At 43.5% G+C, this 27,550-nt stretch overlaps 3 protein-coding genes across 5 annotated transcripts in view; 2 read left to right on the forward strand and 1 right to left on the reverse strand.

Annotated features, from left to right (window-relative positions):
* The first annotated feature begins 125 nt into the window (after positions 1–125).
* Positions 126–5,619, forward strand: clns1a (chloride channel, nucleotide-sensitive, 1A). The gene is made up of 9 exons (XM_034528860.1): positions 126–395; positions 479–629; positions 1,353–1,489; positions 1,711–1,848; positions 2,045–2,155; positions 2,859–2,864; positions 3,440–3,613; positions 4,961–5,027; positions 5,169–5,619. Coding segments are annotated over exons 2-9 (753 nt in total). The 5' UTR covers positions 126–395; positions 479–510; the 3' UTR covers positions 5,170–5,619.
* A 1,209-nt stretch (positions 5,620–6,828) lies between these two features.
* On the reverse strand, positions 6,829–9,523 carry aqp11 (aquaporin 11). Its single transcript, XM_034528856.1, has 3 exons — positions 8,815–9,523; positions 7,752–7,868; positions 6,829–6,942 (listed from the first exon to the last, which is right to left on the reverse strand). Exons 1-3 carry the CDS (start codon positions 9,410–9,412, stop codon positions 6,842–6,844), a joined length of 816 nt encoding a protein of 271 aa, XP_034384747.1. The 5' UTR covers positions 9,413–9,523; the 3' UTR covers positions 6,829–6,841.
* Positions 9,524–12,270: 2,747 nt separating this feature from the next.
* Positions 12,271–27,550, forward strand: part of pak1 (p21 protein (Cdc42/Rac)-activated kinase 1) — a 41,051-nt gene continuing 25,771 nt past the window's right edge. The window contains exons 1-2 of one of the 3 annotated variants that reach the window (XM_034528847.1): positions 12,271–12,433; positions 23,075–23,144. The gene's annotated coding sequence lies outside the window, so the exon portion shown is untranslated. The remainder of the gene's footprint in view (positions 12,434–23,074; positions 23,145–27,550) is intronic. The other 2 variants (XM_034528846.1, XM_034528848.1) reach the window with 2 other exon arrangements.

Consider the following 27,550-nt stretch of genomic DNA (forward strand, 5'->3'; position numbering starts at 1 on the left):
TATAATGTAGGTGTTTTGGGGGTTGGTTTTAAATATTGTATCTATATTTGTATCGACGAAGGTAAACTCGAGCCTGTTCTACATACTCCGGTCCGGTAGGTGGCGGTATGCACCTAAACGTTTGGTACTGCAGTCAGACGTAACGCCGAACCACGCTTTTGAAGTGGCGGGCACGTCACACTTTTACGTCTTGCCGCGATATTTCAGCTGTGAAAGGTCGACACTTCGCGAGGTTCAACGAGGTTAGCAAACTAACGTGTTTATTTCAAGACGCTCACACCGCCCGCGTCGGCTCGGACGGGTTGTGTTATTCCCGGAGAAGACGCGCACAGCCCGGCTCTCGGTTTCTCTCCCTCCGGCTGTCGAGCTCGCATGTTCTGAAAGCGTTATCACGGGTGAGATTAGCGAGCTTTTGTGGCACGAAATAGGTCACACGGCTTGTTGTTGACAGCGGAGTCCGGTTTCTGTGCTCTCCCAGCGGGTCCGCAGACGTCTACGGTCGCACGGACGATGGTTCTACTGAAAAACCTCCGTCCGCCCACCGAGGGAGTGCGGCACGAGCAAGCCGAGACCACCGTGGTGATGGACGGCCAGAAGCTGGGCTGCGGCACGCTCTACGTCGCCGAAACGTGAGTGATGCACGTGGCGCTTGTTTTTGTCCTTAAACCACCTCCTTCAGTATTAGAGTGGTGTTCACTTTGATGAGTTATCAGTGTTTAATTCAGCCGGTGTTCCGTTGTACTAATATACAGGGTAGAAGGTGTAATAATAACACCGCCACTCCTCGGGCTAACCACTTCCGGAGTAATCCCTTTCAAAATAATAATTAGACATTATTTACATTTACTTAAGTACAAGTAATAATACACAACTGTAAATTACAGTCAAATTCTTCCATTGAAAGTGTCACAGTACATACAAATATAATAACGACATATTAGTACTATTATTAGCAATAATAGTGCTCCTTTTACTCTCCATTCTATGTTAATTTTGATAGTCAAGTTCAGGATTTGATTATTTAGTTGTCGTATATGAATGAGAGATTTCCCCTTTTCGCTCTGGGAAATTATGACTTAAAAAATGTCTGACATTCAGTAACTTGAAGCAGGTAATCGATTAATCAAGATAATACAGATTAGTTGTTGCCTAAAAACAATCGGTACATTTTGAATGAAAGTCGATGGCTTAAGTAATTTTCATATTCAGAACGTGTTTTTTTAAGGGACATTTAGGGTCCTGCAACTTTGTCATCACCCTCCAGTCCCATGTTTCCTGCCCCTGTTGGATGCCATTAAATGTGCCTGCACCCTTTATGAACACACCGTTGTGCATTTAATTTTTTTGGGCAGGCGCCTGTCGTGGTTCGACGGCTCAGGGATGGGTTTCTCTCTGGAGTACCCCACCATCGGCCTGCACGCCATCTCCAGGGACGTCAGCGCTTACCCACAGGAGCACCTGTACGTCATGGTCAACGGCAAACTCGCAGGTGAGGGCGACGCAAAGGATAACATTTGATATTGAGCGGCCGATTGAGGAGTTTTTTTCTTGTTTTTTTCTTACCGTGGCCTGTTTTCAGATCTGCTACTTGCGGTTCCTTCATCAAGAACGCCCTTTTAAAAATCCTATGTATGGAGAACATCCGCATGAACCCTCGAAGCTTCTAACAGCGTGTGTCTCACTAGTATGTCTCTGGCTGCCATCTTGCAGGTGAGAACGGGGCCGCGACGTCAGAGGGAGCGGCCGACGACGAAGAAGAAGAAGAAGACGGTGACCACAGCAGTAATGGCGGTGATGATGATGGAGCCATCACAGAGATCCGGTTTGTGCCTAGCGACCAGGTGGCATGTGAGTGCTCGCGCTGAGGATGAGTCGGACTGATTATGGTCCTTTTACTTAAATATGTCCTTTGTAGTGCAGTATCACATCTTCATTCTGGTCAGTTATTGTTAACATTTTCATGACCCCGTGGCAGCTCTACAAGTAAACCACATGATTGATCAGCACTGCCTCTAATGTCATGGTGTGTGTGTTTGTCATGCAGTGGAGCCCATGTTCTCAGCGATGTGCGAGTGCCAGGCGCTGCACCCCGACCCCGAAGACGACGACTCCGATAACGACTTTGAAGGAGAGGAGTACAACGTGGAGGAGGCCGGTGAGGACAAACGCAGAAATACAAACGCACTGCTGGTCCAAAATAAATATACAATATACAAAAGTTGTTTATAGCGAGGTAGTTGCAGGGGTGGGAATAAGATTTTACAAAATTAAACGATAGTGATTGAATAAACTGTTAAGTAATAATACAAAAACTGTAAATTAAAGTCAAATTCCTCCATTGAAAGTGTCAGTGCATACAACTATAATAACATATTAGTATGTTTTTTACTCTCCATTCTATGTTAATATTGATAGTCAAGTTCAGGATTTTATTATTTAGTTGTTATTAGTCATAAAATTGCTTGTCGTCATCATTTTATTGAGGTCCACAAACATGAATCCACGCTTGCAGCTCATTTAGATGTTAACGGATGCTTTTTTGATGGCCGTCCTGGAATACGACACATTTGATTTCTAACAGGGTTTTGTTGTGTGTCATCTCTTATTTTCAAAGCACCGCTGATGTTATTAACCCAAATTGTGGTTTAGATTAGATTTTACTTTATTTATCCCCAGGCGGAAATTATTTGAAGCAGTAGCAAACCATTTTTTACAAATATACAATACAATGAAATAGCATTTAATTTTAATTTTTGAGAAGCAGAATAATGTAACGGGCTTTGGAATCAATGTGACGATCTAAAACATTCTCCTTGTGTCTCTTTGTCTCCATGCTTGTCCGGACTCTGTGGTTGCAGAAGCAGGTAAGACACGACTAAACGCCTTCTGTTGAACACAACGGATGAATTATGGGCTTAAATGTCTTTTTTTTTTTTAAAGCTTACATTATTCAAACAGCAAAACCTTTTTCACCAATATTAATGCAGAGTGCGAGAGGCCAGTCATTTTCTCATAGACGGCTATACAACCAGAGGAGTTGCCCCCTGCTGGCCATTAGAGAGAATGCAGGTTTAAGACACTTTTCAGAACCGGAGGCGGTTAACAAACCACCTGATGGGTCGGGTTACTTTAACCTGCCTATTAAAGGTTAAAGGAGTGTATGAACATTAAATTAAATTGTAAAATGTAATAATGCAAGCAGATTTATAGTTATTGTATTTGTGAATGAAATAAGTAGTAAAAATATATAATTTACTATAAGTGTTGACAAACAACTGTACATTTATTAAAACACTTTATCTGCGCACAACAAGATTAAAGTGTTTTTTAAACATTTTTTAAATGTGATTATTGTGCTAAATGGGGATCAGGTAAAGTTTTGCTTTGTACCAAGCTGCTGTTTAAAACCGGCATCTCTCTCTGTCCTCCACCACCACAGAGCACGGCCACGCCGACGTCCCCACCTTCTACACCTGTGACGAGGGTCTGTCGGCCCTCACGCAGGAAGGCCAGGCCACGCTGGAGAGGCTGGAGGGGATGTTGGCCCAGTCGGTCGCTCAGCAGTACCACATGGCTGGGGTCCGGACCGAAGAAACCAACCCCGAATTCGAAGGTTTGGTTCCACGCACGCACGCACGCACGCACGCACGCACGCACGCACGCACTGTCTTTTATGCTGCACCTGCAAAACGATGGCACAGATGGAGAACATCTTTGTACTTTACTTAGACTATTGAAGCCTGCGTATGACTTTAGATTGTATCTTCTGATACCCGCTATCAGTTCTTTACTCCGAGATTAACGGCTGAATATTCAATACGTTCATTAAAAAGACTTCTGTACATCAAACATGACGTTTTCTTTTCTTTTTTAACTCACTTTTTTTTATTTAGTTTTCAACAACAAACAATATGTATTTTCATACAGTCGCTTCCTGTCAATTACACATGATATTCAGGTACAGTGTACAACACATAAAGAATAACAAACATCAAGGGTGCTCATTCCAAGAATGAAAAGAAGAGGAGAAATGAGGATAATGAAAAGATTGCATAACATAGAAATTAAATACAAATGAAATAAAATAAATAATTTGAATAATGATTGTCCACTCCTGAGTGTATGTGCTATATATGCTTTTCATAGAGGATTGTGTATGATGTGTGTGTGCACAGAGACAATGACGTTTTCTTTTGATGATGGAATCGTTATTATATGACACTAGAGGTTAAATTTCAGCAAAACAACACGTCATTATGTGTTAACATAGATCTGCAACACCAGACCTTGAGGTCGGGCACACAATATTGGAATGTGGCGGAGTGACTTAAAAATACCGGATAGGGCTCTGGCAGTGGTAGCGACCTGTCAATCATAATAATCCCCGCCCTAAAGCATACTCTGCTTTATGGTCTATCTGACTCTAAATGCACCATTATTCTGTAGTGCAGCTACTTGAAACTAGAGATTGAGACTATAAACTCATGTTAAATCAAATGAGAAGTAAAGTAATTTTTCTCATAGACTTCTAACAACCAGAGTTGCCGCCCCCTAATGGCTCGTAGAGAGAATACAGATTTTAAGACCCTTCAGCTTCACTCTGCAGAACCAGATGTTATCGCCGGATTTAAAGTTTAAAAACCGTAGAGGAGCAGCCGTTTCCAGCATTAAACTTTTTTTTTTAATTCTGTGACGAACTGAGAAATATAGCTTGAATACAAGATGTGCATCTTTTTGGTTCTAAATCTTTTTGTTTATTTTTTTTGTTCAATTTAAAGTAACTTATCTCTTACAGTGGGTCCCAGTCCCAGAGAGAGCACTGAGATCTGAAGGCAAACTAATTCAAAGAATGTTTGGGCTTTGTTGTGTTCTGCAGTGCAACAGAAAAACGGCAGATTTGACCAGATTTTGTTAAATGGATACTTTTCAAATTGAGTGTGCTTGTTGGTCCTGTTTACAGACGGTATGGAGGTGGATGCAGCAGCGATGGAGGCCGGTCAGTTTGAGGACGCAGACGCCGAGCACTGGTAACGACAGCAGCGAGACTTTAACATGAATTAAAAGATATCGCAAGCAGCAACAAAATCACCTCAGAAAACATCTTTTGTAAATACACCACATGAGTGACGAGTCCGGTTCACTCGTGCGTTGTCTCACTCTTTCTGTAGATGGAAGGTCCCGAAGCGGCCGGCTGAAGCATGCTGTGTTGCATCATGGGATTGGAGGAGAGGACAGCAGCACTTCTAATATTCCCAGCTCTTACTCGTACTCTCTTCTGAAGCAAAGCTTTTCCCCGTGTACTTAAACGTCATCGCACTTGTCTCTTTTTGTAGCTTGCCACATTTTCTCTCACTTCATCGGAGCTCACATGTTGCTTTTTGTGGCTTTTTCTAGTCACATTCATCTCTACTAATTGGTCCAAACCATATTATTAAAGTATGCCGTATACAGTTAAATCGGCTATTGTAGACTTTTGAGATGAAGCCCGGACCCTGTTAACTGTATAAACAAAACGATGAGTTTCTGTTTGTTTTGTACCTAACGACCAATTTAATATCAGATCAGGAAAACAAATGTCTTTATATTAAACTGTCAATAAATGCATAGTTTTTGTATCTATTTTGTGTTTGATTTATTCTTATTAAATCGAGGGATAAAAGCCGTAAAGTAATTTTGTTGTACAATATGAGTGGGGAGGGGTGGTGCAAATAGGGCTGTGCATTGGCATGAATCTGGCTATACGATGCATATCGATATACAGCGGTTACCATTTAATATATTTCAATACTGTAAGCGAGTAGATTATTTTCTTTATACTGAATTCCACCGTAGTTCTCCGATATTTGGAAAGGGAGCAGTGAGCGGAGCGTGATTCAAGTCGGTTGAAACCTCACTAATCAATTTTTTTATTTTAAATGGGGTCCAACAAAACAGTTTAATCGGCCTTTCCAGCTTTATTTATTTATTTATTTTCAGTGAACTCAAAGGCACCAGTTGAACCTGTGCTCTACATTCCTACACTGTGCTTGGTTCTGCAATGTCACATTAGATATAAACAAATCATAAAAGATCCACGTTTTCTCCAGGAAGCACTGTTCATTTGTTAAAATTAGATTATACAAATAAAGCTTGTCGTCATATCATACAAGGAACATCCCATTTTCAACTTTCTACTGTAAATGTTTCAGTTGATCAAGTGCCTTACAAATAGAATGCATTATTATTATTATTATTATGATTGTTCGTGTTTGACCAAGTAAAAAAAAAGTCAAATCAACTTGCGCATGCGTTGTTAATAAGACATCCACCACCCCCTTGTGCTCCGGGTCTGAGAAGTCCACCACCCTGATGTGCTCCGGGTCTGAGAAGTCCACCACCCGTATGTGCTCCGGGTCTGAGACCTCCACCTCCCCCATGCTCTCCTGGTCTGAGACCTCCACCTCCCCCATGCTCTCCTGGTCTGAGACCTCAACCTCCCCCATGCTCTCCTGGTCTGAGACCTCAACCTCCCCCATGCTCTCCTGGTCTGAGACCTCCACCTCCCCCATGCTCTCCTGGTCTGAGACCTCAACCTCCCCCATGCTCTCCTGGTCTGAGACCTCCACCTCCCCTGTGTTCTCCTGGTCTGAGACCTCCACCTCCCCCATGTTCTCCTGGTCTGAGACCTCCACCTTCCCCATGTTCTCCTGGTCTGAGACCTCCACCTTCCCCATGTTCTCCTGGTCTGAGACCTCCACCTCCCCCATGTTCTCCTGGTCTGAGACCTCCACCTCCCCCGTGTTCTCCTGGTCTGAGACCTCCACCTCCCCCATGTTCTCCTGGTCTGAGACCTCCACCACGCTCATGCCCTCTTCTTGGTCTCCTGGGGGAGAGGGAGGGATGGAGACTTCCCCACCAGCAGAGGGACGAGTTTATCGAACAGCAGCACGGAGCTCATCATCCCTGCAACCGAGAGCACACACACACACACACACGTGGAAGAAGAATCATTTAAATATTTAGAGAAGAACAAACTTTACATGGTTTTTAGAAATCTGAAGTTTTTAAAGAACCCGTACAGCCTGAAACATCCGACAATGTACACCTCTGTAATATTCCAATGAGTGTCAATATACACAGAAGGAAATGTACTCAAGAGCTGAACTTGGATCCAGTTTTGTGGTACTTGAATATTTCCATGTTCTACTTTATACTTCTTCTCCATCGCAGAAACAAATATTGCATTCTTTTACTCCACATTTATTTCACAGCTTTACTTTGCAGGTTTTTGATTATTAATAACAATTACACATCATGTACTATATTATGATGTGTGATTAAGTTACCCTGCACTATATTAAGTAATTCACATGATCTTCACCTTTTCAATAATGTGATTTTTTAATAAAATATACTGAAAGAGGCAATTCTGTATAATGTAACAGTCCTCTTACTATAAGTACTAATTCCACATGTGTTTATCGGTATATAAACTTAAATGCTCAATAAAATAGGTTTTAAAGTGTCTCTCTGAAATGTAGAGTGGAGTATCAGGTTTTATGCTACCTTAAATAAACCTAGTTATGTAAATGACATCAGAATTGTACTCCGGTACAGTATACTCGTGTAACTTTCCACCCACAACTTGTATTCATGCTTATTTGGTTTGATGATAAAAACATGAAGACGTCATTTCTGGAACGCAGGGTCAAATACTCGATGTGTTCTGGAGTCAGGACTCTAACGGATACCGCTGGGCCTCAGGGTCTCACCCAGCAGCGGGCTCAGCCAGTACACCAGGCAGGACCCCAGGAAGGAGTTCCCACTGCAGGGGAACTGTGTGGAGAAGGCCAGCGCCGGGTTGAACACTGCTCCTGTCACACTGCCACCTGCACACACACACACACACACACACACACTCATGTACAAACCTGCAGCAACTGTCCATCCGTTAACAACTCCTAAACTAACAAAGTGCATGTGCTCCTAAATTCGTGGTCGGAAGATAGAAATGTACATTTTATGATGACCTAATCATAAAACAGCTGATAAGAGGCTTCCATACAAATTCTGTCCAGGTTAATGAAGTGTGTTCACGAGGACCTTAACCCGCGACTCCCTGCTCCGCCCTGTCAGCCAATCAGACTCACCTCGGGGTACCAGGCCTCCCCATATGCTAGATGCCTAGGAATGAGAGGCTGAGGGGACTGGTTATACTGGGACCGAGAGGCTCAGTGTACTGGGGCATAAAGGCTTAGTGGACTGGTTATACTGGGACAGAAACGCTGAGTGGACTGGGACATAGAGGCTTAGTGGACTGGTTATACTGGGACAGAAAAGCTGAGTGGACTGGGACATAGAGGCTTAGTGGACTGGTTATACTGGGACAGAAAAGCTGAGTGGACTGGGACATAGAGGCTTAGTGGACTGGTTATACTGGGACAGAAACGCTGAGTGGACTGGGGCATAGAGGCTTAGTGGACTGGTTATACTGGGACAGAGAGGCTTAGTGGACTGGTTATACTGGGACAGAAACGCTGAGTGGACTGGGGCATAGAGGCTTAGTGGACAGGGGTATACTGGGACAGAGAGGCTGAGTGGACTGGTAATGCTGGGATAGAAAGGCTTGTTTGTTTATTGTGCGTAAGGCCAACATCATGTCATTATTTATTAATTTAACTTTATGTATTCAGTCAAATAAGAAACTGAAACAACACCATTCTGCTGCATGTATTTAGAGAGCTGCTAAAGAGCCGATGAGCCAGGCTGGATGTCAGACTCGTACCCGGCATCAACAAAGAGGAACAACTAAAAAGAGTGAAGTCCGCGTCATACCTGCATAAACCACCGTCGCGATGACCGCAGCCACCGCGTGCACGCGGTATTTCTCCTCCACCCGTCGCGTGTGCGTCATGGCGGTCTGAACAGCAAAGGCGCACGCGAGCTCCACCGCGGCGGCCTTGGGCAGCGGAGCGCGGATGGCGCTGATGCACTGGTAGCCGAGCAGCTTGTGCCGCGCGTGCAGCCCCGACAACCCGACGCCCCAGATCACCGGCACCGCGGCTCGCGCGGCGGCGGCAGCGGCAAACTGGCACGCGATCCGGCGCAGGGCGCACCCGCCCGAGAACCTCGCGTGGTACGCGTGCTCGAGCGCGCCGGAGGGGTTGCCCGTGGCCCCGCCGAAGGTGAGCCCGTGCACCACGGCCGCAAGGTACGTGAAGGTGAGCGCGAGGCGAGGCTCGATCCCGCCCCCCTCGGCCAGCAGCTTCAGCTCGTGCGTGCAGCAGCACAGCTGGAAGGTGGACACGAGCTCCACCGCGTACACGGAGAGCCCGGTGTCCGCGAGGGCCCTGGTCATCAACCTGCGGGTCGCGTCGCTCAGCGCGACGATCCCCGCGAGCACCGACAGAGACACCGCCACGTCCGATGTCATGTTCCTCAGCCGCTGGGAGCCTCCGCTGCGCGCACGCTGCCCTTGTATCTCGCTTCCTCTGACCGTGCCGGGCTGCTGCTCTCTCCCGGAGGATGCGGGCTTTAACCGGGGAGCAAATAAGTTTTCGTCCCGTTAGCTCACATGGTGCGGAAGTGACAGAAATGCGCAGTTCTCCTCCTCTCCCTCTTTTCCGTCCTCCGTTCCTCCCTCATTAACCCCGGCCCCACACTCCTCTACCCTTCTTCTCTGATCGCTAGCCATTGCTCTCCCTTAGCCCTCCTCGGCCTCGGCACGTCCTCTTCCTCAGTCTTCTTCATGTGGTTTCATTCGACTCTCATCGGCCGATGCAGATTTACAGTTTGTGTGCAGTGTTCTGCAGGTTGTGTGGACGCGAATGACAATAGCTCACTTGCATATGAGCCTCGCCTTTCGGGCCAGCAATAACACAATTACGTATTATTGTGTTTAGGATCATTAATAAAAGATGTGTGTCTTGTCAGATTTCCACATTCTTTCTTCATGATGAAACTACTTTGTTCCACATTCTCTTGGCACAGCACCACAGCTGTCAAAGGTTTGGACACACCTGGTTTGTTGATACGTTTTCTTTCCTTCAATGTTGACTATTTTAGAGACAAAAAGAGTATAATTCAGACGAATGTATTATATACAGCTCATTCTTGAAACACAGGGGACACTGTTTCATGGATTGTGGAGTTCCATTCATACATTGTCATATTCATGTAATGTGTTTATGTAACTTTGTAAATGCTGTTCATTCTGTACACATGACATCTATTGCTTCTGTCCATCCGGGGAGAGGGATCCTCCTCTGTTGCTCTCCTGAAGGTTTCTTCCCTTTTTTCCCTGTGAAAGGTTATTTTGGGGGAGTTTTTCCTGATCCGATGTGAGGTCCTGGGACAGGGATGTCGTATGTGTACAGATTGTAAAGGCACATGTGTAATTTGCGATATTGGGCTATACAAAATAAACTGAATAGAATTGAACTCTCCCATTGGGAAGGTCTGTATTGTATCATCATTGCTTAGGACTAACCCGTGCAGTCGCCATGTTTATGTTTTTTCATTTACTGTGTGCAAACAGCTCTTACAGCCCCTGTGTTTGGTATGATACAATACATATCTGTTTGCTTGTATTTCCAGTGTAAGTGACAAGGGACCAAATCTATTCAAAGTTCATTTGAAGTAAAAGTATTTTTTTGATTCTGCCTTTGCCCATCTCAGATGGCTTCCTTGCTGAGCTGTTGGCAGCAAGACAACAACACCGGCGCGGATCAAATAGATAGGTTGGAGTGATTCGTCTGACTCAAACTGTTAAAGATGAACTCAAACGTTCCCAGTGCTAAACCTCCCTCAGTGAGTGTCTTTATATATAGTTAAGCTGCCTTTGCCATGTTTTCAGGTCTAAAACATTGCAGCATATTTTTTACAAATTCAGATTATTCTTGAATGTTCTGAATTAAAGGAGCAAACTGGTAGATTTTTAGCACTTAATAGAAAAAAACGAAAAAAGTTAAATAAAATCTAGAAATAATAGAGACATAGTGTACTTGCATTTGTTGGCCACTGTGTTTTATGTATTTATTTTGTCATCGACTGAGTTAATTCAGCCTTCACCGAAGACTCCCTGTAGTTCCACACTCTCACCACTAGATAGCGCCGTCTCCTTATTCTTCTCCTCATTTAGTGCGGTACCTTCATAATGATCATGAACATCAACACACAGTGTGCTCTGAAAACACAATACATGATGTCTCAACAACTGGTTATTGTTTTGCTGGAATATCAATCTAAGAGATTTTATTTCCTCATTAATGTTTTTGGGTGAGTTTTTGGGTGAGTTTTTTCTCTGAATTGAGGGTCCAAGGAAAAGAGGGTGTTGTATTCTGTATAGATAATAAAGCCCCATGATATACACAATATATTAATGTATGTTAAATGTATGTAGATTACATTATTATTATTATTATATATATTTTCTGTATTGATTAAACGTTGCTATATTGACCTTTACACCTCAACATTTATTTATTTACTTTTTTTCTTATTTTTACTCTTGGTAAATTACATTCTTCATAAATTCCTACTTCTTTCTATTTTTTGATCGGTGGTGGAAAATAACACGTACCAAAGTACTGTAGGCTACAAGTACAAGTACCTACAAATTGTACTTTCCTTGAGTGTTTCCATTTTTCGCTACTTTATACTCAAATTTAGCTCCACCATGACTAGCTGCAACAATAAGTAGATCCCTCCATCCATTTATGAGTGATTATAATTCAATAATGTACTATGTATTATGCTGCGATGTTGCGTTGCTCCTTTTTCTTAAGTAAAAGTACTTTCTCTTTTCGCTGAATGTCACTAAACAAGATGATAAAGCAGAAATATATCACCCAACCAACTCATTTAAAAATCACTAAATCTATCAGTAAGTTTTTATCTTATTATATATATTTTTCTTTGCAGTTCATTATCCACTGGAGCAGGAGAAGGAAAGACTACCTTTTTGAAATACCAATGGTATTGGTATCTAAATATACAAGCTAAAAAAACGTGAGTCACCCCCTGGCCGAGTTACACCTGAATGTAACGTCCGCAGCCAGAGCTTAGAGGTAAGCTGCAATGTTGACTTTACTCCCGACGGCTGTGAACGCCTCACCACTCGCTTTCTAGCAATGAGTCGCGACCCGCCCCGGACTCCGAGCACACCAGCCAATCGGCGGAGGGTGGTCACACCAGTAACCAATGGCGTGTCCGGAGCGCCGTTGAAGGGGGCGGGTGCTTCTGTGCAGCAGGCTTCACCCTGCCCAGCTAACAATAGCCTGGAATCGGCAAGTTGACTGTTGAACAAACCCCAGCCAGGAGGGCGACAGAGCCGAGCGGAGCTGAACCGGGAGGAGAACATAGTTTGGCCGAATACAAGAGACGGTGTCCCGGTGTCGGATAGCTTTCACCCCGCATTCTGGACCTTTTTACATTTCTCGCAACCAGACAAGTGGTGAGTGAGCCTTTGTGGACTTTATACCTGAATCCTCAAACGTAGCCGTTCATCTCCGTCCTCAGCATGGTGCGGTGGTTTAATGAGGGGCTCGTTTTCCCGTGAACAAGAAGGGGTTAACGGGCTACTGTCGGCTGGCTTGCTCTCTATCTGCAGCCAGATATTAACGCCCCGGTACCACGCAGGCCCATCAGCCACGACGAGGTTATTACAGCCCGATGGCCGGTGCTCGGTGCCATGAGACATGTGTGTTATTACACCGGCGTCCTCCCGGTTCACCAGCCGGCTGTGATAACGTGGGAGCTTCTGCTGGTCAACTCGTGGACGCAGCAGGGCGAGTATCGAATGAACGAATGAATGAATGAATGAAAGAAATCCACTTTACCAATCTCTGGAACGAAGGATACTTTATTTCTAAGCTCTTATAATAAGTTTTAAGTCACGGTTTAAGTCACATCATCTCGTGACTGATCTGTTGTAAGAGTAATTTAATATGCAGTGGTGCAAAGTTAATTATTGTAAATACATCACACAATACAAATACTGCACTTTAGTACACTGTTGAGGTATTTCTACTTAACTGGAGAATATTCATTTTTCTTCTCTTTCTCAACATCTTAGATGCACCCTCTGTATTTTTACTATTGCTTTCACTACATTTTGTTTGATGACTGAAGTTACTTGTTACCTCGCGGATTGAGATGATAAAACAGGAAATAATAAACAAATCAATAATGAATACGTGATTGAATCCTAGGAGGAAATTGGCATGCTTCCCCTGCATTATTTAAAGTTCATAAAGTTAGCCCCACCTTAGATGCATCATTAGAGTGAAGAGCACGTGAGCGCATCAATGGTTATAATCCAATAATAACATATAGATATTCTGAAATACTTCCCAATGAGTCATTTCTGCTTTTGGTACTTTGACAGTATTGTTCTCTCACTTGAGTACATATCTGATTGCAGGACTTTTACTTGTAACAGAGTATTTCTACACTGTGGTATTGCTACTTTTAAATGAGTAAAATATCTGAGTACTTCTTCCCCCATGGTTAATACATCAGATCACCTGCTGTATCATTATACCTGTCTCTCTGTCAGCTGTGCCTACAGCTGATCGTGGCTGAGTTGCCCTTCGCACCCTGTTGTAAAAAGTGTATTTCCTCATCTGAGTGACCAGTTTCCTGGGTAATGAAACCCCCCCACAGATTACAAACACACCTGCTACTGACTTTCTGTTTAAGTGACTGTGATGTTGACGTGCTTGTCGTTTTGTTTACCGGCTCCCTCCAACGAACCCTGAGAGATGCAGCACCTCTGTTTGAAAACCTCTGCTGTTGCTCACATACGTGTGTGAATTTGAATAAAGCCTCGATGAACTGGACCCCACTGAAGCGAGTGTGTGGGAGAATCTTCTATTTATTTATATCTATTCAATATTTGATGGTTCCCACTAGGGAATATATCACATCTTTCTTATATCTGAGGCCAGGATTAGACGTTGGGCGCACCGTTGTGTCAATGCTCATTTCCATTCACACCACAGAATGATGAATTAAATAATATAAAGACGTATGTTCACGGCCCTGATAGAAAAGGCTTTGTTAGTGCCCTGAATCCTGATATTCACCTATATTACTCTAGAAACAATTAGCCATTTAATATAGTAGTGGATTGAGAAAATGAACCTATTAACTCTTTCGATAATTACATTTTTGATGCATCGTTATACATCAGCTCGTGCGTGCAGCAGCACAGCTGATGTACATGCTGATGTATCGGGTTATAATGTAAGGACAGTGGCGGTGCAGCAGTTGCTATGGAGACCTGGGAGTGGCCGAAAGAGTGTTTTATGACCCCCCTGTGAAGCATGAGGCCACCCAGTTGTGTCTTTGACACCTCGGCAGTATGAAGGAGAGCGAGCGAGAGAGATAGAACGAGGAAGGCTGGGAGGCAAGGGTTAATGACCCATTTGGCTACTGTGGCTTTGGGCTTGGCTACTTCAGGAGAGCAGAAAGAGACTGCATGTGTGTGTGTGTGCGCCTTTTTACTTTTGCCCAATCTTTGACCCACAATAGAGCTACTTACTGACACACACACACACACACACACACACACACACTGTTTACTGCTAGGCAGGTGAAGTGAATTCTATGTCCCAGTATTCCTCTACCTGGTGCATCGGTGCAGTGTTGTGGTGGAGGGCAGCACAGCCTGAGGAGATGGAAGACTACTTTGCTCAGTTTGAAGGGCCAGGGTGTCGGATTTGCCGTCATGCCAATTTAAACCAGTTGAAACGTGTCGGGGAACCAGGGTGGCCGACGCAAAAAAATCTGAAATGGCGAATGTACAGAGCCAGTAATTCAGAGACGCGTAATCGGTGGTAAATTAGCTTGAGCCGGCGGCGGGCAGAGGACCGCTAGTTGAGCTGTGAGGATTGGACAGCAGAAGTGTCCGTTTGTTCAGAAATGCATGCTGCAGCTCGTCACGGTCTGACAGAGGTTAAAAAAACAACAACAACAACTCAAGAGAGAAGTAGAGTCGTTTGCTCATTGACTTCTATACAACCAGAGGAGTCGCCCCCTGGTGGTCAGTAAAAAGAATGCAAGTTTAAGGAACTTCAGCATCAGCTTCACTTTTCAGGTCCAGAGGTTGCCGCTGTAGAAACATGGCTGGCCGCTGCGTATTTATATATAAACGGCTCATTCTCAGGAACAATTCTTATTTCCTGCTGATCATACACAAAAAAAATATATTTATTAATAATCTATTTTCGTTTCCTGCCAATGCAGCCCCGTAAATACACACTGTTCCGTAACATAATTAGCTGCATATATATATATATATATATATATATATATATATATATATATATATATGTATTTCTTTCTATTATTTCTCTTTGCTCGCTCACACACAGCATCAACAGAAACGGTACTATTGGCTGTGGAGCAGCCAGAATCCTGCCAGCAGCTGAATAATGGATAGTCTGTCTGCCTGGAAGGCTGCTGGAGCTGCTGAGCACGGCGTCTAGACGAACCCCGACAGCACAAAAACTAGGCGCTCCCCTCCATGAATCTAGACGAACGCTGTGGTTCATGTTGTCTTTGAGTGTTTCATCCGCTTCATTGGTGTGAAGGCAGATGAAAGGAGGCGCATCTCTAATCCGCTGATAGTAGGCGGGGTGATCACTCATACTGTTGGTGTGTGTTTATGATGAGCAGACCCCAGGGAGAGGATTAACATTTTCCTCCTCGCCTCAGTTCGGTTTCATTGAGGGGAGTCGACGGAGGAAGAGGAGTCTACAGGTGGAGCTCCATTCAGGGATGACGTGAGTGTAATTTGATTAGTTTTCCTGCCAACGCTGATCCTTCTGAGTGTGTTTGCTGCACTCAGAAGCTCCTCACATTCTGTTGTACTGCAGGTTTACACCCCCCCCCCCCCCGACACACACACATTTCAACCTGAAGAAAAGCCCCCCAGACATAAAAAAAAACGCTACACAAAGTGTCCAATAGCACAAAGGTAGGAAAAGAGGCCGGAGCCAGATTTTACAGGAGTTCCCTGAATGACACACCCTCTTTTACAGATGAATCCAGAGTGGGTCTGAATGACGTCTGAGAAGAAAACATTTATATAATTGTGATTATTTTTGTCGTTTTTTGCGATGCAACATTAAAGGGAACGGTGATTTATTACATTGTTATTCTCATTTTGCATTGGAATACCTCATCAAATAAATATGCTGTGATGTTCGCATGGATCTGTACCCAAAACAATGATGTGTTCCTGAAGTCTATGGAATACGATGTGTAGGCCAGGACATTAAAACACACACATTCCTCACTCGCTCATACTGCGCCTTCGGCGAATTGAAAACCTATAGCAGCCCACGGTGCGATTTTGATCAGATCTCGATGAATCCGATACACATTTAATCACACAGCTGAGAGATTTGTGTAAACACGCTAAACAGCAGACAAACACATCATGTCCCTGAATATGAAAAAACTATGGCCGACAGTGAAGATGGTCGAGCTTCTTGAGGGTTGACATCATGTTTGTCTATATGTGTGTGTGTGTGTGTGTGTGTGTGTGGGTGTGTGGGTGTGTGTGGAGCTCACATACCATATGGTGGAGGAACCACCCACTCATTGGGATCAGCCACACTTCCCAGTAACACACGCACACAAGCAGCTGAAACTCAGTGTGAACATGTGAGGAAGATGACTGAGAGGGTGAAGAGGAAGGGTTTCTGTCACACCTCTCTCTGTGTGTGTGTGTGTGTGTGTGTGTGTGTGTGTGTGTGTGTGCACATTAGATCATTACATGATCACACACTGTTTTTGTTGGAAAGTGTGTGTCTGCTGGGAGATGAACACATGAGTGTGTGTGCGTTTTCCCCCACATGACTGAGGGGACTCAGTCTCCACTAACAGTGTCAAGGGGAATGGGTTCATACTGTGTGTGTGTGTGTGTGTGTGTGTGTGTGTGTTAGAGATAATTATTTGATGTAACACCTCCAGTCTAAACTCCTCCCTAAATAGTTTCTGGTAAATGTCAGGCTCTCCCTCATTTCTTCTACTTGCAACACTGCTGACGAGTTTGTTCTCAGCCCTTGACATCAATGTTTTTCTACTGTCCTTCAATGAATTTTTTACCAGAAATAAAATTGCTATTTCAAACTTCCATTTAGTGCTCCGTGACAGGCCACAAAACTGCTGTGACCCTCCACTGTTATTGACATTGGTTGGCGAATAAAGGCATCAACCAATCACGTAGTGGGGAGCGGTTTGAGCCACGCCTACAAGATGAAGTTAAGGCCGGACCAAGAGGACTTTACTCCTTTCAAGACCCGCTCCACTCTTTACGTATTTCTCTCATTTACATGTTGTTTTGCCATTATGCAGTTTTTCTCACTTCATTTAATTTCCTTAATCACTAAACCAAATAATCGGTGGATTAATCCTTAATGGAAACAAGCAGTTAGTCGCAGCCCTTGATGATAATCGTAATAATAATAATAATAAATGGTCTGACTCTGCAGTCTGCCGTGGAGTTTATGATTTAATTTCTCTGTCAGTTGGAGGAGGGGGGTGAATCCAGCACTGTAGTCATGCACATGATGTTCTCAAATACCAACATCATGATATAATTTTCACAGATCTCAGGCAGCCGCTATCGACTGCAAAACATGTCCAAATATTCAAAGATGTAGAAGGCAGACGCTCTCTTGTGAGATGAGTCTGCTTTTTCTTCTTCTTCTTGTACTTCCTCTTTATCCCTCGTCGTTGCCATCCTCCTCTTCCTCCGTCTCTCTTTTCCATCTCGCTCTTCCTCCCTCTTGCTACCCCTCCTCGTGTCTACACCCTTCATTCTGCTCCCTTCCCTCCTTGCCTCGTCTTCCTTCATTCCATCTTCCCTCTCCTTCACCCTTCTCTCCTTCCTCCATGACCCACATGTCTGCGTTGGCTTTTTTTGGTCCTCTTCTTCACCTCTTTGTTCACATGTCTCCTCCGGTCTGTGCGTCGTAACCTGTGATGCAGCGATAACACTATTATCTATAAATACCCCTTCATGTCTCTCACTGTCAAACAGAGGAAGCTTCTCTTTTTGCCCTCATCCACAAGTCATATTTTCTTCTCTGTGCTGTTCTAGCCAGAGGGATTCTCTCAGTCTCTTCCTCTCCCGTGTAAAGCAGAAGGAAACTTCTTCACATCAAAGTGAGTGAAGTTGGCAGAGTGAGAAACGGTGTAGCGCTGCATTAAAGTCAGTCGTAAACTGTGCGAATTACAGAGAGACAATCCAACTGGATGATTAAGAAGATGTCATGAAGGCTCTGTTTATCTTTACTGTACAGTGTATTTCATGGTGACACGTGGAAAGGTAGCTCTTGTATAATACTGCCCTGTTGCTTCGGAGTATTGTAAGACCAATCAATGTGAACTAGTCCCAAGTGCTGAATAAGATTTCTGATTTGTTTACAGGAAACAAAGTGTGTGTGTGTGTGTGTGTGTGCACATGGAAGCTAAACCGTTGGTTTGTCTTTAAAGGCCATTAATGTAGGGAAGAAATTGTTCCCATTTTTAATGATACCATTCTATGCTGCCCGGCAAAGACGAGCCTATCCATTCATATGCCGCCACCCGGGCCAGAAGATTACGCCAGTCTGTGGCTGATGGAGCATTAGCTGCCTGGACGCTGTTGAACAATAGTGGTCGGGAACCATCCCGTGTAGAGAAAATCTGCTCTGCTAGCGGCAGAAACCTGTCAATCACAGCAAGCCCGCCCTAAAGCATACTCCGCTTTATGAGAAATGGGAAGTATGGTAATTTTCTCATAGACTTCTATACAATTCTATTTATTTTTGCAACCAGAGGAGACGCCCCCTGCTGGTTGCCGCCTGGTGCGAATCAAATTCCTGTGACCCCTCGTGTGGAAATGTTAGGTTCACATTAACGAGAACTTAACTCGGCTCAAATATGGCTGTAACAGTAAAGAGAGAACATTACAGAATGCTAAAAATAAATAAATAAATGTTGACCATAATACAGGGTTTTATTTCATGAAAATAGTTTCTTGCGTTATTATACATGCATATTTTCTTTTCTTTCACCTTTTCTATAGTTTCCCTCTTTCTGTGTCATTTATCTTATTCTCCTTCATGGAGATTGAAAGACTTTGTCAGCTTTGTTTCCTGCTTTCCTTTCTCGGCATCATCACTCCGTCTCTCTCGTTCCCTCGGTCTCTCTCTCATCTTGCCCCCTCCCCAGGGGGGACGTTTGGTGCCGTGTTCTCACCTCCGGTTTAACAAAAAGACAACACATGCCCCACATTTGAAATATGGCCGGTCAAGCGTGTCCCTTTGCCCCTCTACATGCTCGCTCTCTCTCTCTCTCTCTCTCTCTCTCTCTCTCTCTCTTTCTCTCAAATTTAAGAATAATTTGTAACTGTATCTCTAAAGTTTTTATACATTTTGACCTATCAAAAAGCATAAAATTAACCATATTATTGATACCAAAGAGACAAAAGGCATTTAAATCACTGGTGAAACAAGTATATCGGCAGAAAGTAATTATTTCATAATCTATTCATTGTTTAAGTAATTTAAGCAATACAAAAATATTGATCTGACATTCAATCAATTATTGGAGAAAACATTCAGCAGACAAATCCAAAATGAAAACCATCCTTTGTAGCAGCCCTATTTTGTCTTTTGCAAATGTAGGCCTATTGTTCTTCACTTTGGGCCTCTGCCAGTGAAACGCCTCCACATTTCTTTTTATTCTTTATGATGTTCTGTGTAATAATCAAGTGGCGACCTAAAAAATAAAGCCAACGCTGCAGTTCATCAAATGACCACTTGAGTCTGGCTCCAACAGCAGTTCGGCTTTTTGGGTGTCGCCATCTTGGATATCCATATATGGCTCTGGCAACGATCTGTCAATCACAAGGTAGCTCTGCTTTATGGTTTGTTTGACTCCAAACAGACCATCATTTACGAAATGCACATCATGCTGTATTGAAGAAGACTTGAAACTAGAGATTGAGACCATAAACTCATGTTTACAATGTTTACTGAGGGAATAAATCAAGTGAGCAATAGGGTCCATTTTCTCATAGACTTCTATACAACCAGAGGAGTCGCCCCCACATGGCTATTAGAGAGAATGCAGGTGCAAGATACTTCGGCATGTGCTTCACTCTTCAGAACGAGAGGTTGCCACCTGCTCCATATTTTATACAGTCTATGGTAAGAATCCAACATAATTTCACGTGCCGTCAGCATTCATCAGATATTGGCACGCTCGGCCGGAATAATTAGGCTTGCGGCCGTGAAACACAACTCCCCTCACAAAGGTCGGCCAAGTACATGACACGCACAAGTATAGTATGCCTGCGTTTCACCTCACAGATGAAGACGGACAGGCAGGCGAGAGCACCCGGTTGGACGCTCAGGCTGATCTTCACGTTGTTGTGGTTGTTGATGCTTCAGTCTTGACTAGAACAGACAAAGCTAATAAGGAGCTAAACCTCCCCAGTCTGTTCTGATAAGAGTGTTACCAATGAAGCCAAACTCAACGTGTTTCATAGTGAATAATAAAACACTTAATTAGGGCGTGGTAATTAATAAATGTTGCTCTTTATAAACTTTTTCAACAGCGTTGTATTCTGTAATGACATGATGTTATCATGGTATCATTTGACACAATTACATCTACGACAACATGTTTTAGTTTTATACATGAAGAGTTGCAAAATAGTGGAAAACAGTTCTTGACTCTGCACATCATTTTGATTGTTTTATGTAATGTTGCATACCTTTGCTTTGTTGCGATGGCTCTCAAAATCGTGACTGATTGTTGCGACTACATTTTTTTACATTTAAATAAAATATGCCAGTTACTTTCTCGATTTGATAATTTAGTCTCTAAGATGTCAGAAATCACTCTTTCCTCCCGTCCAAGGGTTTACAGTAAAAGAGGCCAAAGCAGTAAAACCTCCCATTGGATGAGTTTGAGACCAGAGGATTTTTCTTTTCTTAAAAAATGATTTAACGATTATAACAAGAGTTGGCGATTCATTTCTTGTCAATTGAGTGATTGATTTATTTCAATTAAATTTATATAGACCAATATCCTATATCTCCCTCTGAGAGCGATCTGAAAAACATACGACATTCTCTGTCCTTGGACCGAATAAGCAAAAACTCTCCCGAAACCTGCTGTACTGAAGATATCTACCATTCAATCTCCTAATAGAAAAATCATTTCAATAATGTGTAATGTTTGGCTGCACAGCATTCAATTGTAATGACCGACCCACCAACAGGCTTGTGATTGTGGTTGAGGACATCCCATAAGGCTCCTCGAAGTGACCTTTCGTCACAATCGTAAGTAAAAAAAAAAAAAAGCCACAATGTTGGCACGCGAGCGATCGATCTGATCTGCAGCTCACCTGTACCTGTAGCTTAGTGAGTGGATGTACATCCATGATTAGCGGAGGCTAACTGTCCCTATGAGCCTGTTCACACCTCCCGTTAACTTGAGTTGTGGTGATCCCATGATCACATGGTTTCTGTCTGCAAAGACCAAGTGCATTGTAAAAAAAAAAAGAAAAAGATGAGGAAGGAGGAGGACGAGGAGGAGAAGAAGAAGAAATATTTCTTTGTGTCTTTTTAAAATGGGTCTCACTTCAACACGACACCGTTGGCGTGTGAACGAGAACGTTCCTCCGCTCTGGCAGAGGACAGGGATTGGGTAGGCGGTCCGTCCACGCAGCACGTTACACGTTCAAGGACACTCTGCTGACAGAATGAGGCCGTCTGCGGCTCAGCCCACCTCCTGAAGAGGTCCGAGCCCTTCGGACCTCGATGCGTCTCGGAGGCGTTCACACCTGCAGAGCATCTTAATGCCAGGGCCTCCGAGTGTGTGTGTGTGTGTGTGTGTGTGTGTGTGTGCGTGTGTCTGCAGGCAGCGCAGGGTGAAATAACACTTAAACGCCACATTATGCTATACACGCACAGCTGGCAACCTGTTGCTAATGCGAGTTTAGCAACACTTCAATAAGCCGTAATCCAGAGCTGGCGTAGCCCGTATGGCTGTCGGCATCACTGCAGTGTGTGTGTGTGTGTGTGTGTGTGTGTGTGTTTTCTCACAGTCAGGTGTAAATGTGTGGACAGCTGCAGGGCTTTTCACTCACCTCCTCCTGCCCCCAACACACAAACACCCCCCCCCCCTCTTCTTCACCTATAAAACGCCCCTCTGTTTGTTTGTTTGTTTGTTTGTTTGATGGCATGTGGACCTCCATCTGCTAGGAAAGGCAGAGAGATGAAGGGAAGAAAGCCCCGTCCACACTAGTGTGAATGCTTTAAACATTTACTTGAAGGGGATTCCTTCCACGCAGAGAAAAGTCATCCGGTTTCCTGAAAGCTTGCTACGAAACACTGTCGCAATAGGAGAGGATTTCTTTCTTCTCTTAGCTCCAGTTCATCTCAAAGGTGTTGGATGGGCTTGAGCTGAGCAGGCAGCTTTCTTAATAACACGCTTCTTGCTTTTTCACAAGCGGCTTGAAAATAAAAGTTAAAGACGGTAAAATACTGCCGCTTTTCCCAAGTCCACAAAAGTTACCCACACAGAAAACTGCCTCTCTTCTTTTATATAAATACAATGCTTTATTCATATTCATTTGTAATTATACTTGTATTGTAATTGTATTATTTCTATTACGACTACTGTTGTTATTATTATTATTATTATTATTATTATTATAATTTCTCAGTACATTACAGTTACAAATATAAAAAAAACGTTTTAAAATAATTTATTTCAAAGAAGATGAAGAGGAGATGACTAAATATCAAGAACAAATGTATAATCACATTTGACTCCTAATCATGGATGGACTAATGATGGGAGGTGTCCACATACCTTTTGACCCTTTAGTGCAGATGGATCAGTTGGAGCTCTTCCAGGATCCGGTTTTGCTGGTGATCCTGACTCACAAATCAGTCCGAAGACAAGCGGACGCAGTACATGACGGACTCCATTGTTACATGTGCTTCTGCTCCCAGGAAGTACGGTCGGCCTCTAGGTGATGGACAGAGTGTAACGATGCTCTCTGTGTGTTTGTGTGCAGGCTGCAGGTTGAAGCTGCCATTCTGCGAGAGGAGCCGCCCAGACGTGACGCTAACGGGTAAATTGGGCTGGTACGACACTGTGGACTGTGGGAACTTTAATTCTGATAATTTGGCTAATAATCCAGATGGGTCAAAAGAATACGTACACAACCCCCCACCAGAATATGGATGTGATAAGATGTTATCATTATATTAGATTCAACCGTCATTGCCCAGAGGGCAGTTACTCAGACGAGGAAATGCAGTTAATTACCTGTACACATGCAGAGTAATATACATACGTGTATGGGGGTCATATAATTAGTAATAAACAGTAAGGGGTGGATATGAATATGCTCCATATTTACAGCATGACATGTGCAGTTTATATGAGGAAATTGTGTGCTGTGACAAATGAGCACTTCTCCAAATCTCCAAATGTTTTCTTCATGGAAAGACATTGCCAAAGGACACACCCAAGAAATATAATATTAGTAGTTTTTTTCCTCCTGCCTCCTTTTGCTCGGGGACTTCTGCTGATAAGAGGGCGTTAATTTTCTTTTAAAATGTCATCATGACATGGATTATTCCCAGCGATCTCTGCTGTGTGGACCGCTGGGGCTAATTTAAAATGGCACACGATGTGTTGAGCCGATGTTCCGCCCATAAATCTGTGCAGAGCTCCGTTGCCTCGGTATCTCCGGGGTCGGGCCGTCTGATTAAAATAAACCGCCCTACGAGTATCAGGTGTTGGGAACCATTAGGCCCACCAGATGTTCTTATTACCGGACGTTCCGGCTGGTGTTGAGCCGAATTAAACGCTTAATCATTCCTCAAAAGTAAGTTACAGGTTTCGTTAACATGAGAATATTTGTGAACCTTTTATTAGTTCCTTGTGCTTCTCAAGCCACCGGCTGTCCGGGTACTGACAAGAGAGACGGACGTCGTATTCTTTTACAAAAACGAATGCTACTTCTACCTCGGGTGTTGAGATTTTAAAGCTGAACTCACGAAATGCCGTTTTTCATAAATTCTGTAAGATATGTCAATATTAAGACCCGCATCACTGACAAAATGTAATTCCAGCAACCGTAAACATGTCCCGCTAGCTTTGCTGCTCGATTCGTCGGTGACATACTAACTGAACTTTCAACGCGACGTTGTGACGTCCTCGGACGGAAAGGATGAAGCAAGTACAAATATTCCGTTGGACGGAGAGTGAAGCTCCGTTTTAACGCAACTGTTCTGGAAAAAATGGCGTCTACATTGGCCACGATGGATTTGAGGGCATGTCCGCTCGTTTGAATTTGTTTACCAAACTGTCGAAAGAGGACATCTTTTGTCTTCAATGTGCTTTTTAAACATCTGACAGAAGTGAGCTTCAAAACTGGAATGAACAAAACATTTTGCTTTGTTTTGTTAAGAGTTGTTCCTTCTATCTGCTAAATAAAAAGCTTACATGAGTAATTAATCCAGTTAATCCACGACAATCTCAACCTATGAAACGTTAGTGCTGTGATGGAAAGGGTTCACTGGCTGGAGGAAGGCCGAGGGAAACCTCAGTGTTTCTCATTATGTAAGTCGGCTGTAATGGGATTGTGGCCCGGCGGCTCTCAGCATGCAACGCGGCCTCCATTATTTATGGGGTTGCCATAGTAATGGGGGCTACAGGGCGGGGCGGAGTCTGACTAGATCAGGGATGGAGACCCTCCCCTTCCCCCCTTCAAGCACACCTGTGTGTGTGTGTGTGCGTGTGCGTGTGAGTGCGTGTGCATGTGCGTGTGTGTGTGCGTGTGCGTGTGCGTGTGGTTTACTGTGCTCATGAGAACAGGGACTTGGAGCCATGTATCTTTTATGTACTGCATCACTGTGTGGGTGTGTTGGAAATATAGCCACATTGTGTGAGTATTCGCAGTGTATGGTCTACAAAAGAAAGGTGACGGGATGAAATCTTTCCACGGTTATTTATTTTAGTACATTTTCTGAGTTTGATTCAATTAGGTAAAGATGATGATCGTGAAAGAAAGAAACTAACCTCCCCTCCAAAATCTGATTGTATTACCCGTCAGTAGGGATGGGGATTGTTAGGATTTTATTGATACTAGTGCTCTTATCGATACTCTAATCTGTTTGGTTCCTTATCGATACTCTCATTGGTTCATTTTGATTACTTTGTGAGAAAAAAAGACAGCTAATTAAGAAAATAATCCACATTTCTATATTATTCTTGTATGTAAACAAATAGTCTTTCTTGAGCAGCAATAAAAGATGTTCAAAAATCTTTAAAACACATTCACAGCTAAACAATTATCTCAGTGATTAGCTTCCATTGATTATCTTCTTCTAATCAAACTCCGTATGACATCACTAACGTCACTGCAGAGGACGGACGGCTGCTCGACAAACAGTAGAAAACTGAGCATTTCTGCACATTGATGTTCTGCTTGTTGGTCACATGTTGGGAGGTGGCATCCCTACCCTGCCCTACCCATCATGAATATATTCATGCAATCAAAACTTAAAATTTAGCATAATACGGATCCTTTCAAGTAATCGGCTAGTAAACATATTGCCCCCACCCAGACAGCTAGAGGTATACGTTAGGCATCCTGGGCCATATACTGCCTTACGGAAACCAAAGGATGTGTGTGCTGGCAGCGTGTGTGAAAGTGTGAAGTAAGCTGTGAGCTTTGAAAGGCATGAAAAATAAGAGGTGTTTCTGCTCTCCATCGTGCTGCTGCTGGGGATGATGCTCTGCTTCTCTCTGGTCCTGTTCAGGTCCACTGCATTTTGGATCACGTTGGATTTATTGTACGCCCTATCTGAATATGGTATATGGGAAATATGGGGAAACTGATAAAGTTGTAGTGTGTGTGTGTGTGTATGTGTGTGTGATGTGATTCTTAGAAAGCTAGGTTGATCTTAGCCAAGCCCTGAATACAAGGGATGATATACACACACACACACACACACACATGAAATGTTCCTGACCATGCTACATTGTGAACAACAAACGTGTGTGTGTGTGTGTGTGTGTATGTGTGTGTGTGTGTGCATGGAGGGCTAGTACCGTTAGCTGTTAGCAGCTCAGTCCTGCTTGGCTAAATAACGGAGCTAACGGCTAACAGTTTGCATTTCGTTACATTACGATGCGTTTAAGTTCTATTTAGTAAAAAGGAGTATTGGGCAAATTATAACGTTATGATGTGTTCAAATGAAATGTAATCCAGTAAAACTTCTACTAAATGTCTCCTAACGTGACTGGGCACCGGCTGCCAGGTGCCTTTGGCTTATTTTAAAAAATTAATAAAGCTTTTATTGAAATAATGAAAAAATATCAGAACATTTAAAATAAAATAATTCTTGTTTTGTTGAAAAACACAAACCTCTTCAGGATAGAGAGAGAGAGAGAGAGAGAGAGAGAGAGAGAGAGAGAGAGAGAGAGAGAGAGAGAGAGAGAGAGAGAGAGAGACTGAAACGCTCTAAATTCCAGTGGACTCATGTTGCTACTCAGCTTTCTTTCTATTCTTTGATCCCTCGCTCTTTCATTCTCTTCTGGCCCCCTCGTGCCCCCTCTCCCTCCCTCTGTCTCTTTCTCTCTGTCTTCTTACTTTGAGTTCTTTCAGCACGGCTCTCGCTGTTCCACTTACTCCCTCTTTTACTCCGACCTGTTTTTTTGTCTCGCTCATCTGTTTGTGCTCACTTGTTGTGGGGTAACTCAGAACAGACAGATTCATCTTTTAAATAAAACAAACAAACCGTATCCTTCATCCACGATAAATAGCTGCAAGTAGAACACTTTCCGGACGGATTAAACGGCGTGGCAAGGGAGAGATGACAAATTAATTGAAAGAAACGGAGAATAAATGTATTTTTGCGAATCACTTGTTTCTTTTATTATCTCTGATTCTTTGCATTTTTCTTTGAGGAAACATCTGTATGAAGACTAAATAAAAGCATGGACGTAGTCTCCTTCAGAGCATGAGGCTCCGGTTGTGATGACACAGGCTCATCCAAAAATTTGAAGCAAAGTCTGTTTACTGAAACATGCCCACCTAGCACAAAGCTACCATGCTAGCAAAGGCTACGAGCTAGGCTAAGAAGGCATGGCTATATGCCACTGTTTTGCTAGCTGGCTAATATCAACCCCGTGGTCTGCTCATCGTCATAGAGCCATAGACTGTTTACAAGTGGACGTAGTCATCTTGGAATACAAGAGTATGTTTTAGGGCGGGCTTACTGTGATTAACAGCTCGTTGCCGCTACCAGATCCATATACGGTGTCTCTACGTCACTCCTCCGCATTCCAAATATGGTCACTTCTGTATAATGGCTGCAAAAAAACAACATGGCAGCTGCTGTAATTCAAGATGGCGACTGCGAAATTGCTGCACTTGAGTCCATAAACCGACGGTTGACGTCACCATGACTATGTCCACTTATTACAGTGTATGCAATTTGTCCTGTAAAGATGGCCGCGTTAACATGGAGGTCTA

This window comes from Cyclopterus lumpus, chromosome 25 (assembly GCF_009769545.1).
Source record: "Cyclopterus lumpus isolate fCycLum1 chromosome 25, fCycLum1.pri, whole genome shotgun sequence".
Classification (NCBI taxonomy): Eukaryota; Metazoa; Chordata; class Actinopteri; order Perciformes; family Cyclopteridae; genus Cyclopterus; species Cyclopterus lumpus.